Genomic DNA, 17,010 nt, shown 5'->3' with positions numbered 1-17,010 from the left:
CACTGAATTTGGAAATTGAGCCATCTCCACTCAGAACTGGTTTTACTCCCTTTGACTAGATGGGACTGGTCTGGAGTTTGCATTAAATATGGGGAAGAAAGTGCATGTGCTGTAATGCCAGAACACCTCACCTTGAGGAATTTGGCAGTGCTGTAGTTTGCATTTCTGGTTTCCTCAAGAGCATCTTTGTACTTCCAAACAACATGGTCTGCTAAAACCATCACAAGGGTGTCCAGCTCAGTTTGAAATGATTCTGGGAACCTCCGAGTCCGAGAAACCTAAGCAGGGAATAGATCAGCAGCTTAAGAGAGCATGAGGCTGCACATCAAACATTCAGGCCAAGAATAAAGACAACAAACCACAGGCCATTCAACAGAGAAGAAAACTATTCCTAGAGTTCTGTGGATCTATTCTGAGCACAAAGCCCAAACAGAAGAGTCTGGTGCACAGGAAAATGGGAAATATGCCCTCAGCCTACCCTCAACCTATCTTTGTACTATCAAGAACAGGTTTGAGCCTAGCAGGTAAGATAATGTTTTTGTAGGTCAACCAAATATTTTATCAAGTATCACAGGATTTATTTTATTGGCCAGTCAAGCAGCAAAGTTCAAGTACATTCAAGTGTATTTGTCAGGATTCTGCATTTTATATTTTCCCTAAGAGATTTTGTATATAAACTTACCTTTATTTTGTTTGTATCAACCAAGTGCTGTGCCATTGATTTTAAGATGACTGCAAAGAAGAACCAGGAATGCTGTTCAAAAGAAGGAAAAGAGTGAATGAATAATGATTACCTGATAAACATCTAATGATGCATCACCATTCCTTACAGATGGATTGCATACCTTGGTAATGGGCAGTGTTAAACACTATGTGACAAATAAAGTTAAAAATCTAAGGGCCATGTATCTGAGCAAAACTGGATCATGTCCTTGAGAGAGGTGAAGCCATCTCAGGAATTTGTCACTGTGGCTTTTTGCAATAAGGAGCCTCCAAACAGCACTCCTACAAACTTCCCATTCCTACTGAGCACTGTCTTCATGGTTTGCTTGCAGGGAATGGCAGAAAGGTGTGAGGCAGAGAACCTCAGAGAATAACCTGCCCTGTGAGTTCCATCAGATATTTGGTAATTTGGCACAGAATAAGACGGTGCTTGAACAGAGTGGCTCTTCAAATACCATTTGAAATGGTGATAAGTATGATACAGGTTAATATCTCAGGATATATGTGAAACAAATGCACTCCAAAAGCTTATACATTGAAAAAAACCCAAACCTCCCCACAATAAACCCATGCACAGGCACTTTTTTGTGTGGCCCAGAATTTCTGCAGGTTTTCTGCCTTCTTCAGACTATTTTTTCCTTAATGGCTCAATAAAGAAAATCAGAACTGGTTCATTTTAAACAGGTGAACACATCTTTGCCTCTGAGAAGTCCTGGGCAGCTCTTGTACCATAACCCAAAGGCTCAGGGAGGGACCTTACAGATGTATGAATTTCATACAATTAATATTTTCCTTGCACCTTCCAAGTTAAAAATTAAAACAGAGTATCCTAAAAGCAATTACCCACATCATACTGTGTAAGAATTAGGTCTCAGGTTCTGACTGAGCTGTAACAGACAGGAGAAATTTTACTATGCAAACCACAGCATCTTGAGATACGTGTTATGCTGAGAACCTGCAGCAGCTCTGCTCAGTCTGACTGTGGAATCACTGCAGGACATGATTTGCACAAAGGTCATACAGGGAAAAGGAAGAGGAGGAAGAGATAAGTGAGTTTCAGGCAGAAAACCAGTAGTAAAACTCCAAATGTGCTAACTCAAGTTATCATTCACCTTTAAAACCTGTTTCACAGTTACTTGTTCATTGGACTTCAGCAGCCCAGTCACATTCTTGGATAGCTCCTCGTGGACAGTTCTTTCATCCAATGATTTGGTCCTGAACACATACTGAAGAAGAAAGAAAAAATGAAAAACTTCAAGTGTGCATTAAAACAAATATAAAAAAGCCTTAGCAGGAGATGATGAATTGTTTGTGTACCACTAACAGCTGACAATCTTTGCTGCCAAAAGATCTTGACTAAATAATCCATTCACATAAGGTTTAATTTCCCTGGCAGTAATGGCACAACACTACAGAACCTCAGTTTTAAACACAGCTTCCTGTTGATTTCAGCTTAATGTGAATCAAGAGGAAATTCTGCTTAAAACCAGTGCTATGATTTACTATTCAATAGATTATAGAACCTGACACCTCCAAACTGCCTTTCAAGCCATTCCACCTGGGAAGAAAAGAAAAGGCAAGCAGAGGAAGTGTGGAGGGCTTTCCACCCACCTTGTCCAGGTCACCTCTCACCTGCTCCTTCCTTCCAGTGGCAACAGCTACTCAGAGCTGGTAACAACTCCACATCCTGAAAGGAGCAGAGCACCCACTGCAGCTGACTGATGGGCAAAACTATACCCCTTGTTGAAACTCAGCTCCCAAGGGAGGAATTTACCTAGGAACTCATAAACCTACCATGATACTCAACAATTTAAGCCAATAGTTTGGTACCACTGCACCTTCCCTAAAACAAGAGCTCTGTCAGGGAATCAGTGGGGATTAAAAAATCTTTTCAATACAAGCAGGTTGGCAAAAGAAACAAATATTTCTTGAAAACATGTTATTAATATTCAGCTTTGTTTCCACAGCAGATGCCATAAGCTTCTCCCTGTGCAGTTTGGCACTTCTGGGTCCAGTTATTTAAGTCAGTGTAATTTCACATTATTGCTGCATTGTGAGTCACAATTCTTGACTTACTGATTCCCAAAACAGCATTTGTAAAGTAGGCATTTGTTTCTTTACAGTTGGAAAACAAAGAGATTACCAGTTATTGGGTTTTGGCTGCTGCTGGAAATGAGAAAACAGACCAAGTGGACTTATGGGGCAACTTAATGAGCACCTGTAATTTCAAACATTATTAGCTGGTCATGTAGTAGATATCAACTGCAATTTTTAAAAGTTATTGAGTAGAAGAAGTCTTAATACCCATTTAATTAACTACATTTACATGTTACATAGTTTATTTATTTTGGAGCCTGAAGAGCTCTGCTGGACCTCAGCAGAATTCTTCTGTGCTTAAACTGGGGTACTTGAGGCTAAAATTGAACTACTCAGAGGCTGAGGTGCATGACCTGTGAACACATACATTCATACAGACTGCAAGCATCATCAAATGCCTCTCACTGTAGAGTTGAAGTTTCACAATCTTTCATGTTATCTGCCCCTTCCCTTCTCTCAAACCCTGCACAGTGGGAAATTCTTGCTTTAGCATCATGTCAAAGACTGACACCCTACACTTCTAAAAGCTCAGTGCTAGTACATTTGCACCAGGTTTTGGTTCTAAAATATAAGTTCTGGTTATCAGCTGAATGCACTGCAGCTTCTCCCTCCTGTGCTTGCTCAGCTTGCTGTTCTATGGGAAAAAAAGCTGCAGCAGCAGCAGAGACCTGAGCAGCTGCTTGTCCTCAACAGAAGAGTTTTAAAGTTTCTTAAGCAGAGTCTCTCAGTGGCAGAAAGTTATGATGCAAATGCAGAAAAAGCTACAAACAAGTAGAACTAAGAGTAAACAGGAAAAAATCCGTAAAACCACCAAACTCAACCCATCTCTCCACAAAAAAATGAACATTTCAACACCAGCCATACCGTCACGTAAGAATTGATGCAGTTGTCTAGCTGTTCTTCATGGCACTTGGCAACAATGTTGGTAAGGACTCTGCAAGATAAAAGAAGAACAGAACTTGAGCTATTTTTTGTCATAAGGCAGAGAAAGTCTTCTTGATACTCACATTTTACTGCTCTACTAAGCTCATCTAAAACAGTGCATGAGGGATGTGATCCAAATGATGAATAACATGTGCAAAATCTGTCCACTGGGAAAAGCCAGTCATTTCTTGGGCTTTCCACTTGCTTGGATTGTGCTGTTCTATATGCATTTGCTTAACACTGCACCCAGTGTCAAGGATAATAACTGTGCTGTCACCACAACAAGAGAAAACATCAACTAACTGAATGTTATGCAGGCCTTGGATATGTAGGGATAACAAAAATTAGAGTACTTTAATGAAACAGAGAGGCAAGAGCAACTTTCTCCAGGAATGCTACTTGCTAAGGTCTTGCTAAGACTCTGCAATTTTATAATCTTATTTTTATGTTAAAGAATTTAGGGATAGGCATAGCAACAGTATGACTAAAATAGATTAATTATTATTAATCTATTTTAGTCATACTATGCCTGACTGTGGCCCACATACAAGTGCTCCTTCTGACTACCTTGGTGACTCGAGTGGCTTCTGGCAATCCTTATTATTGGATCCAAAAGCTTTCTAAGTCCCTAAAGTATTTTTAATTTATCTCATTTCTTGCTTTTAGTAGGAGAAGCAAAACTTGCAGCAAAACACAAAAGCTATGACAATTAGTTGTGGGCATTCTGATCTTTTAACCTTCATTATGATTTGAAACTGAAATGAGCTCTGGCAAAAATGTGACAGAGAAATGATGACAGGACTGGGCCCCCAGACAAGTAAATAACCATGAGTATAACAGGAATAATGTTTCCTCCACAACACATAAGCCAATCCATGCTCTCATTCTGTTGTTGTTGCTTTCAGAAAAGTTCAACACAAGCTGCTTCAAGCTATTCAGAGCAAACCACAGTGTGTATATATAGGACATGTCAATGAATGACACACAGCAGACATGCATATTCCCACTGGCATCAGCTCTGCCAGCACAAAAGACAAGACACCACACATGCAAGAAAAACACTGAGAGTCCTTCTTATTTTCCTTTTTTTTTGGGCCAGGTGTACAGTCAAAATTTGAAGCATGGAAAAAAAATAACATCCTTCCATTTTTCCACCTAATCATGAAAACTGTATTTAAAGAGCTGCTTCCTCTGCAGCATTTCCCCAGTCAGTTAACTGATGCTGACACCTGGGACACAATTCATCATTTTCTCTAGACTTAGCAGTAGTTGATTTGCTGGCCACAAAGCTGTCCCCAGCAAAGGTTTGCTGGCCTCTCCCCCTTTAATAACAGTGTGCACTGATGAAATCCACACACTTATGAGGAAAGGATCTTTTCACCCTAGTACATAGCTGTGGAAAAATGGACTTTGCCCTGGAAAAGGACCCTTTGATAAAGCATAATGAAACTCTTGCTCTCCAAGGCTAAGATGGGGAACTCAATCTCCTTGCTCCTTTAATTTTCCCTAAATAATCATTCTTCAGGAACAAATTCAGAAGTACAATCTGTGGAAGGAAAGAAAGAACACTGACAGCAGATCAGTCTAACAGGCTTGCAGAGGACAGCTGTAATTTTTTCCTAGCAGGAGTATTGTAGTCCCCACGTTTAGCTGCTGGAGAAAGTACAACAAAAACATCACTATGGACACAAGTAAATGCAACACAACTTTCTGCCCTCCTGCAGAGACTAATAATAATAATCTTGCCAGTATTTTTTTCCTGCTGCCCTGATTAACAGCATCAATAAAGACAATTTCATTATGTGAGGGGTGAGAGACTCAGCAAATCATTGCAGTTGTTTGCCTGCTCTCTGGAAAATGCTTCTATTGCTTTGCAGTTATTGCTGACATATTCTAATTAAAAAATGCCCCTGAATGGTGTGACCTGGTTGTTTGACTCTGCATTGGATGCAGCAAGAAGCTGAGCTTTCCCTGTGCTGAGAGAGACAAACAGAATCCAAAGGTGAAACCCAGCTTTGTCAGGAAGCTCTCAGCTGCTCAGGAATGAAAACCTTTCCCTAGGATTGCCCCAGGGCAATCAGACATGCCCCCCATGGTCAATAATTTCCAGCCACATGATCCCAACACTTCCACGTGCTGTTTGCAGAGCCCAGTGCTGGGGGGAAGCAGCATTCTCACCCACTGAACTCCAAATGAGCAGCTCTAACTGGACCAACACCTGCATTAGTGCTCCTGAGTGAACTCTGTCCATCCCACAGGGGTTATCCAGATACCTGGTCACAGCTGTTGCAACTTCATCATCACTGTTCTGCACCAAAACCCAGAAGAGTTGGTTCAGGACTACAGGAAGAAAATTCATAATCACATGGATCTTCTCAATCCTCAACAAATTCTGTAAGGGAGGGAAGAAGGAAAGGGAGAGACTTTCAGAGTATGCAGAGCAGCCACTGGTGTACCAGCAGCAGGAAAACAGGGCACCCAAGTAGAGAACAGGTTCCCCATGAGGCCTGTTTTAAATATGACCATCAACACAACTGTAGCTATTGTCCAGAATTCCAGTACTTTGTGCCATACTGACTTAAGGGAAAAAAAAAATAAACCAAAGAAACCAAACCCTATTTTTGTATTTCACTAAGGATACTATGTAAGGGCAATAAAAGAAGTCAACTATTTTAAAAATATGCATTTTCTAATAATTTTAGGAAAACTCTAGTTTTTAATGCAGAGATCTGTTAAATTCAACATGTTGTGGCTAAAATACTTTTGTTAAAAGCACAGTGGTAAAAATTAATATTAACACACTAACTTGACATTTTATTATTTTATCTAATGAAAGAAGGTATTGAGCTTTTAATAAAAAACAAACTCCTTTGAATTTATCCTATGTTTTTTTTCAGGTATTTCCAAATAGTTCCAGAACTTCTAGCAAAGGTACTAGTAATTTATAAATAAAAGCAAAATACCCTAGGGAAGATTATTTACTATGGTTATATTGCATAGTTAATTTCTTGTTGCATACAATTTGCTTGTCACACTCCTCCCTTCTCACAGGTTTTCACCTCTACTGAACACAGGCACATTTAATGCAGCTCTTGCTTCATCTTTGCAGATGTTCTTTCTGGTTTCAGAACTTGAGAGGCAACAAGCACCCTTGATTTACACACACCAAACACCCTGAGCAGCCCTTGGAATGGCACCCAGGATTTTAGAGGAGGTAAGGAGAGAAGTTATTTAAGGCAAGAGAGGATTATCAGCAACACTGCAGCTCTACAGCTCCCTTGCCCAGACCTTGCTGGGGCAACATTCCCTGATCCCCTGATGGGATCAGAGCCTGGCACAGGCTGGATTAGCTGCTGCTGGGGCAGATGCAGCCCTGCTCTAGATGGGAGGCAGCTGGTGACCAGCAGAGCATCTGTCACATTAAGTCCATCTGAGTGGAGCTGTCACAGACCCTGTGCCCCCTGGCAAACCTGTGCCATGGCTGGAACTCTGCAGTGGGGGATGAATTGAGAGAAAGCCCTAAATACATTGTACAGCTGTACAGTGCAATTTGTAGGTTGTACTATATGGGTTACTTTACCTTACAAGAATTGATAAAGTTTGAGGTAGGAGGCTGAGACAGATCCTTTTCCCTTTCCTGGCACTGATGGAAAAAGTTATTCAGGTATGGATCCTAAAATAGGAAACATTCTCATTAATGTATACTATAGATGGTTAGAATTTAGTGCCCAAAACTGGTTACAGCAATCACCTGTGACACCCATGAACACACCTGGCCCCCACCATCTCATACAGGAGCCACAGAAAGAAAATCAATTTATTGAATCCAACCCATTGGTCAGCACAGCTTGCTAAATGCCAGCTGCTCTGACAAATCCTTTTTCACTGTTGTGATTAATTTTTTCCTCACAACCCATGGGATTTCAAAGCCCGGATTTCTGTTTTCTTCCTGGTGCTTATAATTTATTTTCTTGCTGTTTAAACTGATATTCCACAATTTTTCTATTGGTATTATGTTAAAAAAAATTATTTTTTCCTTGAACTGTGCAACCCTAAAGTATGTATTCCATCATTGGCATCTTGTCTTTTTGCACTGAAATAATCTTTAAATGTTATAGAAACAAATTCATGGATGATTTTAAAACCCTTTTGAGACATTCCCTGACACTTTTTGTGTGTAAGCAGGTCACAGAGCTAAGAGGAATATTGGCTTACCTGAGTATTTACTGTTGATACAACGAAAGTAGAGACTTTGAAAAGTGGTTTCCCACTGTCTACCCATTTTATGTCACTGCCAATCTGCTGTTAAAGCAAAAACAACAAAAACATATTTTTCCACCTGTTTCCTACTTATAGAAGTTTGCATCAAATTTTGAGTGCACAGCTTTGCACGTGAGAGTGCCTGAAGTGCACTGGCTGCTGTGCTTTCACAAACACCACCACTGCAGTTCAGAGCCACTTTTCTGCACAAGACCAAGGCTGCCATTCAAGGGACCAGATCCTGCCCCACCCTGTCCTCATGACAATGGCAAAACAAACACAAGGAGGCAGAAATAATCCAAGCTGGACTGGATCAGCAGGAAAATATGATATCACACCACAAAGCTGGAGAATGAATCATGACTGTGGATCACATCAGCTGGAGAATGAATGTCATATGGCCTGAGTTTGTGGAAGAAGTTCTTTTTGACCACTCTGATTCACATTTTGAGGAGTTATAACATTGTAGAATACACAAAATACACTTTTTCCACGTACACCTGTGAATCAGCAACACAGGACACAGTGCTGCATATGTTAGTTCCTATAGTCAGTGACATACAAATAAATATTCCAAACCAGAAACCCTATTTACCATTTCCACTCCCCAAGAAACACAAATGGAAACTGATCTCATGCAAACCACCTGGAAATGACAGCTCTGTGCCACAAGGAGGGGGGAGTGCATACCTTGGTGCTTGCTGGCTCCTGCAGGCTCAGGTAGTTGGGGGGCAGGCTGCTGGCCACTGGCACCTGGTGCTCCCGGGAAGCCAACTGGGCATCTTTCAACAAAGGCAGCCAGGCAAACCCCACTGTGCACAAGAACAAATAAAACCAAACTTAACTTTTGGAAAAACCAAGTTTAAAGGAAGACAATAACATCCAGCTAAAAACTTATTTGAATGTATATAATGCAAATTTATAATTGAAAATAATTCTACTACAGGTACCTGGTGTTTCCAGAGCCTCTTTCTTTTTGGCATTAGATTTTGCATTTATGTCACAGGTGACATGATAAAATGAAAACAGAATGTGGTGTTTCTTATGGAGTTGAGTGGGAAGTTCAATTTTCACCTGAAATGTAAAATGTTACACCTCACTTTAGTTTAAAAATCAATTAAACCAGGCATCAGAGATGGGCTACATGAGTGACATCTCTCTACACAGAGGTCTAAGGACAGCCTGCCTTTCCTGGGTAATGTTTGCCCCATGGTAAGAAATGCTCTCTTAAGGAAATTGTTGATGAGGATCACTTAAAACAGCTTTTTTCAACTTTGTCTTGGGGAGGAATATTTTCATTAATGATGAAAGAGGACAAAACTAAAGAGTGGTGGACTCTGCTTAGAAGTGATCACCTGCTCTTTAAAGCTAGCCCCGTGCTCATATTTTCAGGATGACCAAACTAAAACTAAAATGAAATCTCTCCTACTGCTTCATAAGCATTTCATGACAAAGACCAAGTAACCAAGGCTGACATGAAAACAAACTTTTATTTATAATTTATGCTCAGTCTTAAATCCCAGATCATGCCATCCATAAAATCCTACATACTGTTTTTCAGGTATTATTAGCCTATTGGAATAAAAATACAAACTAATCAGAACATGGTACCATAGGAACTAATAAAAATGACCCTTTGCTCTTGTGAGCAGTGATGAAATTTATCCAAGCTAATCCTGTGCTAAAGTAAGGGTTAGAAATGGTTGATAAATGCTTCCAGTGTTAAACCAGCTTATGGGTAAGAACCTAATACCATAAACATAGATATAAAATGGGCACCCAGAGATAGAGATGAAGACAGCTTTCTTCTCAACATGCTCCATTCTTTTAAATTCTGCACCTGCTTTGCCAGGGACATTTAGGACAGGTGCACACCTCTTCCAGCCAAATTGGCTATTCATATCTGAATTCAGCTCCTCATTCATCTCCCCAAACCAACTGGCTGACTAGCATCACATGAAAGACATTTTCAGATGTGTTAAACCCCAAAACACATCTTGTAAAGGATTAACAAGGAGTTCAAAATCTCTGAAAATGTAGTGCTTTAAGTTCCACCCCAGTTCCTAAACAGAAATCTTAAAATTGATACTTCACATGTATTTGTACATTATCTGCTGATCTTGCCACAGCAATTTTATCAAAGTAAATTTTAACTGAAAAAGGAAATTTTACTGACTATGAGAACAGTTTGGAAAATGCTGGCTCTAAACTCTGTGCTGTTTGCCAGTCTCATCACTGCACACAAAGCAGTAGTGGAAAATCCAGAACAGACAGTCGACATTCACAAGCCATCAAACACACCCGTCCCTGAGAGGGTGAAATTAATTCCACCTGCAGGAAGCCTGGGGAGCCAACACTTGGTGTTGGTGAGACAAAAAGATGCAGGTGTGAGTAACATTTGGCAAAGGCCACCACATGAACTGCTCCAGAGCTGCACCCTCAGCAGCAGCAGCTGAAGGACTTGCTGCAGCCACCACACGTCACTGTACATTCTGTTCAGACCACTGCATCAACAAAATGCCCCACTGCAGATCTTGGATGTCAGAGAGGGATTTGTTCTGACACTTGGCTCCACACTTCATTGTAATGTTTACTGTTTCCATTAAATTCAGAGATGCAGCTGGATCCTTAATGTAAGCCAGACATGCATTTTAGAGAGCTGGACTGTTCCTAATTAATTCTACAGCATCTTAACTGTACTCAGAACATCTTACAAAAGGAACAATCCACTGAGTTGGTTTAAGAAGAAAAACAAAACGTGATCCTGTGTGTCAATCTCCAGAGCACAGCCCTTCCAGATACACCAGCAATGGCAACACAAGCATTGTCAACAGGTATTTTTCTGTCTCATTGGCAAACAGGTGGCATTGGCAGACGTTTAATGAAAGAAAAAGCAGACTGACCTCATCATAGAAATCAGGATTCTGGGAATGATGCAGCACAGCAGTGTAGGCTGAGGTTGTAAATAAGGGTCCACCTGGCTTCCCATAAATGCACTGATAAAAGTAACATGTTTTCATTACATTGAGAAATTCTGCTGAAGATACTAGTACTGGTATATCTAATATACATGCACATTTAAAACAATTATCATGAAAGATTGATCATTACTTTATCAAATATTAAAAGAAATGTTTTAAGTGCTCAAACCTGGATTTTTTAATACACCCTTCCAGTAAAAGTCCATTGATTCTGTGATAATTACCCTATGCTCAATTAAGCAATGCAGACTCCTTAGACTTCTTCCTTGCTGTTATCAATTTCAGAGTTTTCTGCAAAAAGCTTTACAAAATCTATTTCACTTTCATGCAGTTCAATACACAATACAGTGCTTTTACTGAATTTCAAATGTTACAAAAGCTATCCCTGTTAAGAATCTCTTTTCTGGCAGGGTCCTGTCTGGGAGCTCTTGATTACTGAGTAATGGCAGTTTTATTTATTGCTGGAAAAACTAGACCACAACTAGACTATGCAACAGCCCCTGGGCAATAGCAAAGTTAAGAATTAAGCCTCAGGTCCTTCTCATTTTTTGCCTCACTCTTTTCAATCAAGTCTCCAGAGCTCAATGAGAAATGAAGAAAAAGTGATAAATTCTAGAAAAAGCAAGCTGCACTGTAAAAATGGCTCAATTTTCTAATATTATCTCCTTTCCCCTCCAGCAGTCAGAATGCTGGCACTGCAAAATGGAATCTCTATGGCCAGCTAGGATATAACAGAACTACAGTGCAAAATTAGAGGGATGCAATACAACATCCACTCCTGAATTGCTCTGGGTCAGTGTCACCCCCCCTTATTCCTGGGTTTTATAGGCAATGTTCTCAGAAACAGCCCCCTCTGAACACACTGCTCTTGCAGCTCACCTTGAGTGGCTTTGCTCCTTCTTCATCAGAGCTTTTGAACTCAATGCACACTGTTATATTCCGTGCCTGGAGAGACAGGAGCATATCAAAGCTGAGATCAGAAATGGGGTGCCCAGGAAAACAGGTAAAACTACAGACCTGGAATAAGGCCTTTTCAGAATCCAAGAGAAACATGCAGATGGTGTATAAATATTTATAAATGCCTGTAAGTCTCAGTGATATCACTAGAAATACAATTTCCAAGAAAAATGCAAAATGCCAGCCAGGCCTCAAAATGACTGAGTAGAGGCAGACTGTTAAGTGACCAGGATTTACCTCTATCTTGTCCTTAATTAGTTTTCAACCACCATGGAAACACAAGTGGTACCAGGTTTCATTTAAGAACTACAAACATTAGCTAGATTAATTTTATCTGCACATGTTATGTCATTAATATAAAGACCTTCTGAAAACTGTGAAGAAGGTATTACCACATTATCTCTCTCTGAATCACTGTTACAACTTAAAATTAATCCATAGATCATCAAAATTGTACCAATGTTTCATGATTGATAAAGGTGAAAAAGATGAAGAGCCAACTCAGTGACATCACCATTTTCCTCTCCTTTCTAAATTCTCCTGGATCCTTGAAAGAGCTCATGCAGGCCACTGCTAGCCCATGAATCTGTCACATTCTGTACCTTGTTGAAGTGTTTTTGGCTGTCATACTTGAGGTGTTTTGGATAGATGTAGATTTGGTTCTTGTACACCCTGTAGGGTCGAGAATATTTTGTTGATTCCTGCACAAACTCCTCAACTTCCACTGTTGGCTGATGCTCCTTTACATTATGGAATGGCTTGATTGGAATAAAGGATGAAGTTACACAGTCTTCAAAAGAAAAGAAGAGAGCCCCATCACATATTGTGTTTGTTTTCACTGTCTTACTGCTAAGAATAAGTAATATTGAGATGGAACATACAAAATCCTGCCTTAACTCAGGAAAAATGACTGATGCTGAGATGCCTTAAATTTACACATTACCTCAGAACAGTGGCAATAGCTCATCCTTAAGTGATTTCTCACTTGAATTAAACTGGACAGCACTGGTAACCTTTTTAGACACCCACAGTGTTTGGTGACATTTGATGGTGTAACAGTCCCATTGGTATATGGACAGCTTCTACAGAATGTACTGAGTGATGCTGCTTCTCATCAATTTTACAGCTCAACAGCTCATTTAAGTTTTTCTATTATCTAATAACATACTAAATAAAATGCAGTGCAGCACTAGATCAAATAGATGATGCAATTGGGATAACTGAAATCAGATCAGGAAACAGAGGACAAAAATAAGCCCTCTGTCACTGAGCCTGGGAGAGATTAAAACTGGACAGAGAACACTTTTTCTTCCTATGCCATTAAAGCAGTGAGGCATTTAATTTCATGGGGAACTGAAGCTGAGAGGGGCTACCAACTTAGAGATGTCCAGAGCAACCAGAACTATTTCTGGGAAAAGCCATTGGACAGACCCAGCCTACAAATTCCTTCCTCAAATCATAGGATAATCCCCAGGAAAAGTCTACCAATATGTTGTGAGGAAGCTGAAAGAAGCCTGGGATCCCTCACATACACCATGCCAAATTTTGCCTCCTTCTAACCTAGTACAAGAGGGAATTGCCAGTTTCAGAGTAATGCAGGTGCTCTGCAGCCCAGGGAGAGGTGGCTGCAGCAGTGGGGTTTCTTTTTTCCCTTTCACAGACACTGAAAACTGGGCTGGATCCGGCCAGGTACAGGATGAAACAAAGAGTGGTGTAATTAAATGACAGCAAGTCCAAACCACTCCCCTGCATACATTTTCCTACACAAAGGACACCCCTCTGTCAGAACTGTCTCAAGGCACAATTATGGATGGAAAGCCTACTATTTAATTAGAATAACTAAAGTGGAATCATACTTGGATGTTCCAAAGGAACACAATCAACTGCAATGTCCAAACAGCCAGGTATAGTCTGTATTTTGCTAATCTTCTCTGCTCTGCAATGAGATAAACGAAAACATTTTAGAAAATTAGGACAACAGAGATCACAATAACATCACAGGAATTAACTGAAAATGAAAAACAGACCCTTATTTAAGATATTTAAGTTACATTAAACTCATTTAACATATACCTGCTGGCTATTAAACTCTAATAAAATGTAACAGCACAAATAAAATATAATTTGGTTTGTGGTTTCTTTTTTTTTTTTTCCTTAGTCTCACTCCTGCCTTCTCTTTGCAAGCAGAATTATTTTGTAGAAAAGGAAGGAAGTGATGAAGCAAAATTTATGAGAATTAACTTATCTACTTTTACTTTCTGAAATCTAAATGAAATATTCCCTAAAAGGAATTCAGTGAGCACTGGGATGAGAGGAGTTCACAGCATTGTGACTTCTGCTAGTGCCATGCTCAAAAGGGACCAAGACACATTCCTTGTGCCCGAGCAATTTGAGCAGTGCCAAAACCACAATTCTAAATCTCTTTTTTCCAGGAGATGCTTTAGGAACACAAACACAGCAGTGGTGACACCAATGAATAGTCAGTGGAGTGTCCTGACAGTAACAGCAAGGTGGCACAAGAAGTTAAGGGCCTAATCCAAGCCCTGCAGCTGACATTCAATGTTTCTATGATCTCTTTTTATATGCATGGGACAGAAGTTATTTAGATTAATTCATTTTTAGGCCCATTTAGAGCAGAAGAGACAAGGAGAAATACATGGTTCAATTCTCATGTCACTTAGCCAGTATAAACACAGACCCTGCTCTAGGATTAATCTGATTTATACCTGTACGGAAAATATCCAGCCAAACCTCCTCAGAAATTTACAGGCTGTAAAACACTTGGAGAAGGTTTTTACTTTCAATGTCCACTCTTGAGTTTGCCACGGAGACTCAAACAAACAAAAGCAAGGAGTTGGGAAACCCACAAAAGAATGATTTTGTATCTCGGTCACTCTTTTGCTTTTTTTCCCCTGAGATAATGTTGGGTACTCCACCTGCATTTCCCCTGATAAAAGCTGATTTAAGCAATCACTATTTTTAGGTTATAATAACGTTTATTTTAATGTGCCAAATGACGTCTCAATTTTCCTGGAAAGTCCAACCTCAAGCACTCTTTGGCAGGTAATACCCTAATGTGAAAAACACTAATGTAATATAATTTAACATGGCCACTTTGGCACACTGTGTTAAATTAAGAAAAAAACCCAGCTACAATTATTCTGCACAGCTTTATAAAGCTTCAAAGCAAACTAGAAACTTTTCCTTACCTTCTGTATTCTGCTATTAGTTTAATCAAATCTTCCATGGAAATCTTATTACTTTCCTGCCTGAATAATGGTGAGAATCGGGAGTCTCTGTCAACATTGCCCTGATTATCTTTAAACACTGGCCTATAAAGAAAGAAAAATGACATATTTATAAACACTCATCCATATGCATGTATGTATGTATATATTTGAGCATTTGAAATTGTCATGTAATCTTTTAACAAGGTTGTGACAGGAATCCTCACACAAATTCATGGCCTATCTGCAGATTTTCACCCAACAGAGCCCTGCCAAGCTTTATGCTTGCAGGACAAAGGCAATTTCAGTTTATTCCATGTGCATCCCAGTCCTGCAAACACCTCAGGTCTGGTTTGAGCAAGAGCCTCTCACCTGTCATGGACATGACTCCTCTCTTCAACAAAGAGATTGAATTGATTGATTGATTCCTTATTTCAAGGAAGTAATTTGAAGAATTCAGTGTATCAGCAGGTAGTTTCATCCATAGGTAATTTCATCCAAGAAGTTATTATCCAAGGACAATCATTACAGTTTTAAAGAATGGAAATCATAGCTAGCTGTCAAGTCTCAACCACCACCTCTTACCACAATGAAACACATGCTTTCACAGAGCCAGGTTAGAGACCTCAGTGAATGTTCCTGTGCACTAAATCTGTTCTGTCCCCTCCAGGAGCACGACACCAGCTCACTGTGGCTTAGCACTCCTTCACAAAACAAGTTTGTGGAGCACCAACTATATTTCTGATGAACCAGCTAGGAAGTGCCCAATGAACTGGGAAAGAAGGATCTATATCATCTATAACTGAGAACAATAAATATCAGCTGTTGTGTGCACAGGAAAACATTTCCAGACCTTTCCATTCCTGCTCATTGACACTTGCAGGATTTAATTAAGACTTTGCAGTGCCCTTTGTGTATCCTCAAGGGTCACACAGGCTGGCTGGACCGGATAATGTAACAGCTATCCAAATTAATGACCCTTGGATTCAACTGCAGGATGAAAAAACATTGCTTAACAAAAGTAAAATGTTCTTGACACTAAGTGCTGTTCTGTGAATCATTTGGCCAATCTTGCTTCCTTAATTTACTTCTCTGTTCCACTGCCAGTGGGAAGAAGAATTGATGCCAGGACAAATTGTTGCCAGATGCAAAACAACGGAGCAAACCTTTGGAAGAGGAGCCCAAGAATAAGGACAAATGCACCATATCTTCACTTAATTGACTGAGAGAAGCACCCCTATCCATTTCTTTGCAACTGTCAAGAGTGATCAACTCTCTTCTATCAGATTTTTACCTCCAGCTGTTGGAGGGAATAAGGTCCAAACCAACACACCATGTCAAAAAGTGTACTAGGGAGAAACCAGACCTCCTTTCTGGCAGCCACCACTTACTCTACAGATCCTATTAAACAGCTGTCAGAAAAAAAGAAAAAGGAAAGAAAAAAGATTTCATAATTATTACAGTATAGGTGACATGATGATATTTCTTGGACTCAGCACTGCTTCCTCCTCCAGACTAACAGAGGGGAGGGACCAACACGTTGGGTGAGTGATTTCCTCTGTGCCACTGGGCTCTGCTGGGCAATGCTGAGCAAACCCAGCTCTGCTGGAAACTATTAGCTGATTTCAGAGCAGGCTCTGACACTGAGCAAACCTCTGCTCAGTGCTGCAGGGGGTAGGAGCACTCACCAAGGAGGGCTGTGGATGCAAGTGAGAAAGGAAATGAAGCTGGAAGTAGCTCACTCTGGGTCAGTGGTATTGAGCACTGCCTTCCAGGAAGCTCAGGGACACAGCATCCTGATCCTCAAGGCACCTTCAAACCCAAAAGATTCCACCACTGCC

General features: G+C 40.2%; 1 protein-coding gene across 10 annotated transcripts in view; it reads right to left on the bottom strand.

Moving 5' to 3' along the window:
* Positions 1–17,010, bottom strand: part of DOCK10 (dedicator of cytokinesis 10) — a 135,718-nt gene that overhangs the window by 32,715 nt on the left and 85,993 nt on the right. For 9 of the 10 annotated variants that reach the window (XM_050978018.1, XM_050978020.1, XM_018913059.3 and 6 more), the window contains exons 15-28: positions 15,152–15,274; positions 13,799–13,878; positions 12,545–12,732; positions 11,865–11,930; positions 10,908–11,000; positions 8,955–9,078; positions 8,695–8,816; positions 7,960–8,046; positions 7,325–7,417; positions 6,018–6,136; positions 3,685–3,754; positions 1,836–1,949; positions 683–754; positions 132–278 (exon numbers count right to left, since the gene is read on the bottom strand). In XM_050978018.1, the coding sequence (XP_050833975.1) occupies positions 132–278; positions 683–754; positions 1,836–1,949; positions 3,685–3,754; positions 6,018–6,136; positions 7,325–7,417; positions 7,960–8,046; positions 8,695–8,816; positions 8,955–9,078; positions 10,908–11,000; positions 11,865–11,930; positions 12,545–12,732; positions 13,799–13,878; positions 15,152–15,274 (1,498 nt within the window). The remainder of the gene's footprint in view (positions 1–131; positions 279–682; positions 755–1,835; positions 1,950–3,684; positions 3,755–6,017; positions 6,137–7,324; positions 7,418–7,959; positions 8,047–8,694; positions 8,817–8,954; positions 9,079–10,907; positions 11,001–11,864; positions 11,931–12,544; positions 12,733–13,798; positions 13,879–15,151; positions 15,275–17,010) is intronic. The other variant, XM_050978015.1, reaches the window with a different exon arrangement.

The sequence above is a fragment of the Serinus canaria genome, chromosome 9 (assembly GCF_022539315.1).
Source record: "Serinus canaria isolate serCan28SL12 chromosome 9, serCan2020, whole genome shotgun sequence".
Lineage (NCBI taxonomy): Eukaryota > Metazoa > Chordata > Aves > Passeriformes > Fringillidae > Serinus > Serinus canaria.
This window is presented reverse-complemented; position numbering and strand designations above follow the sequence as displayed.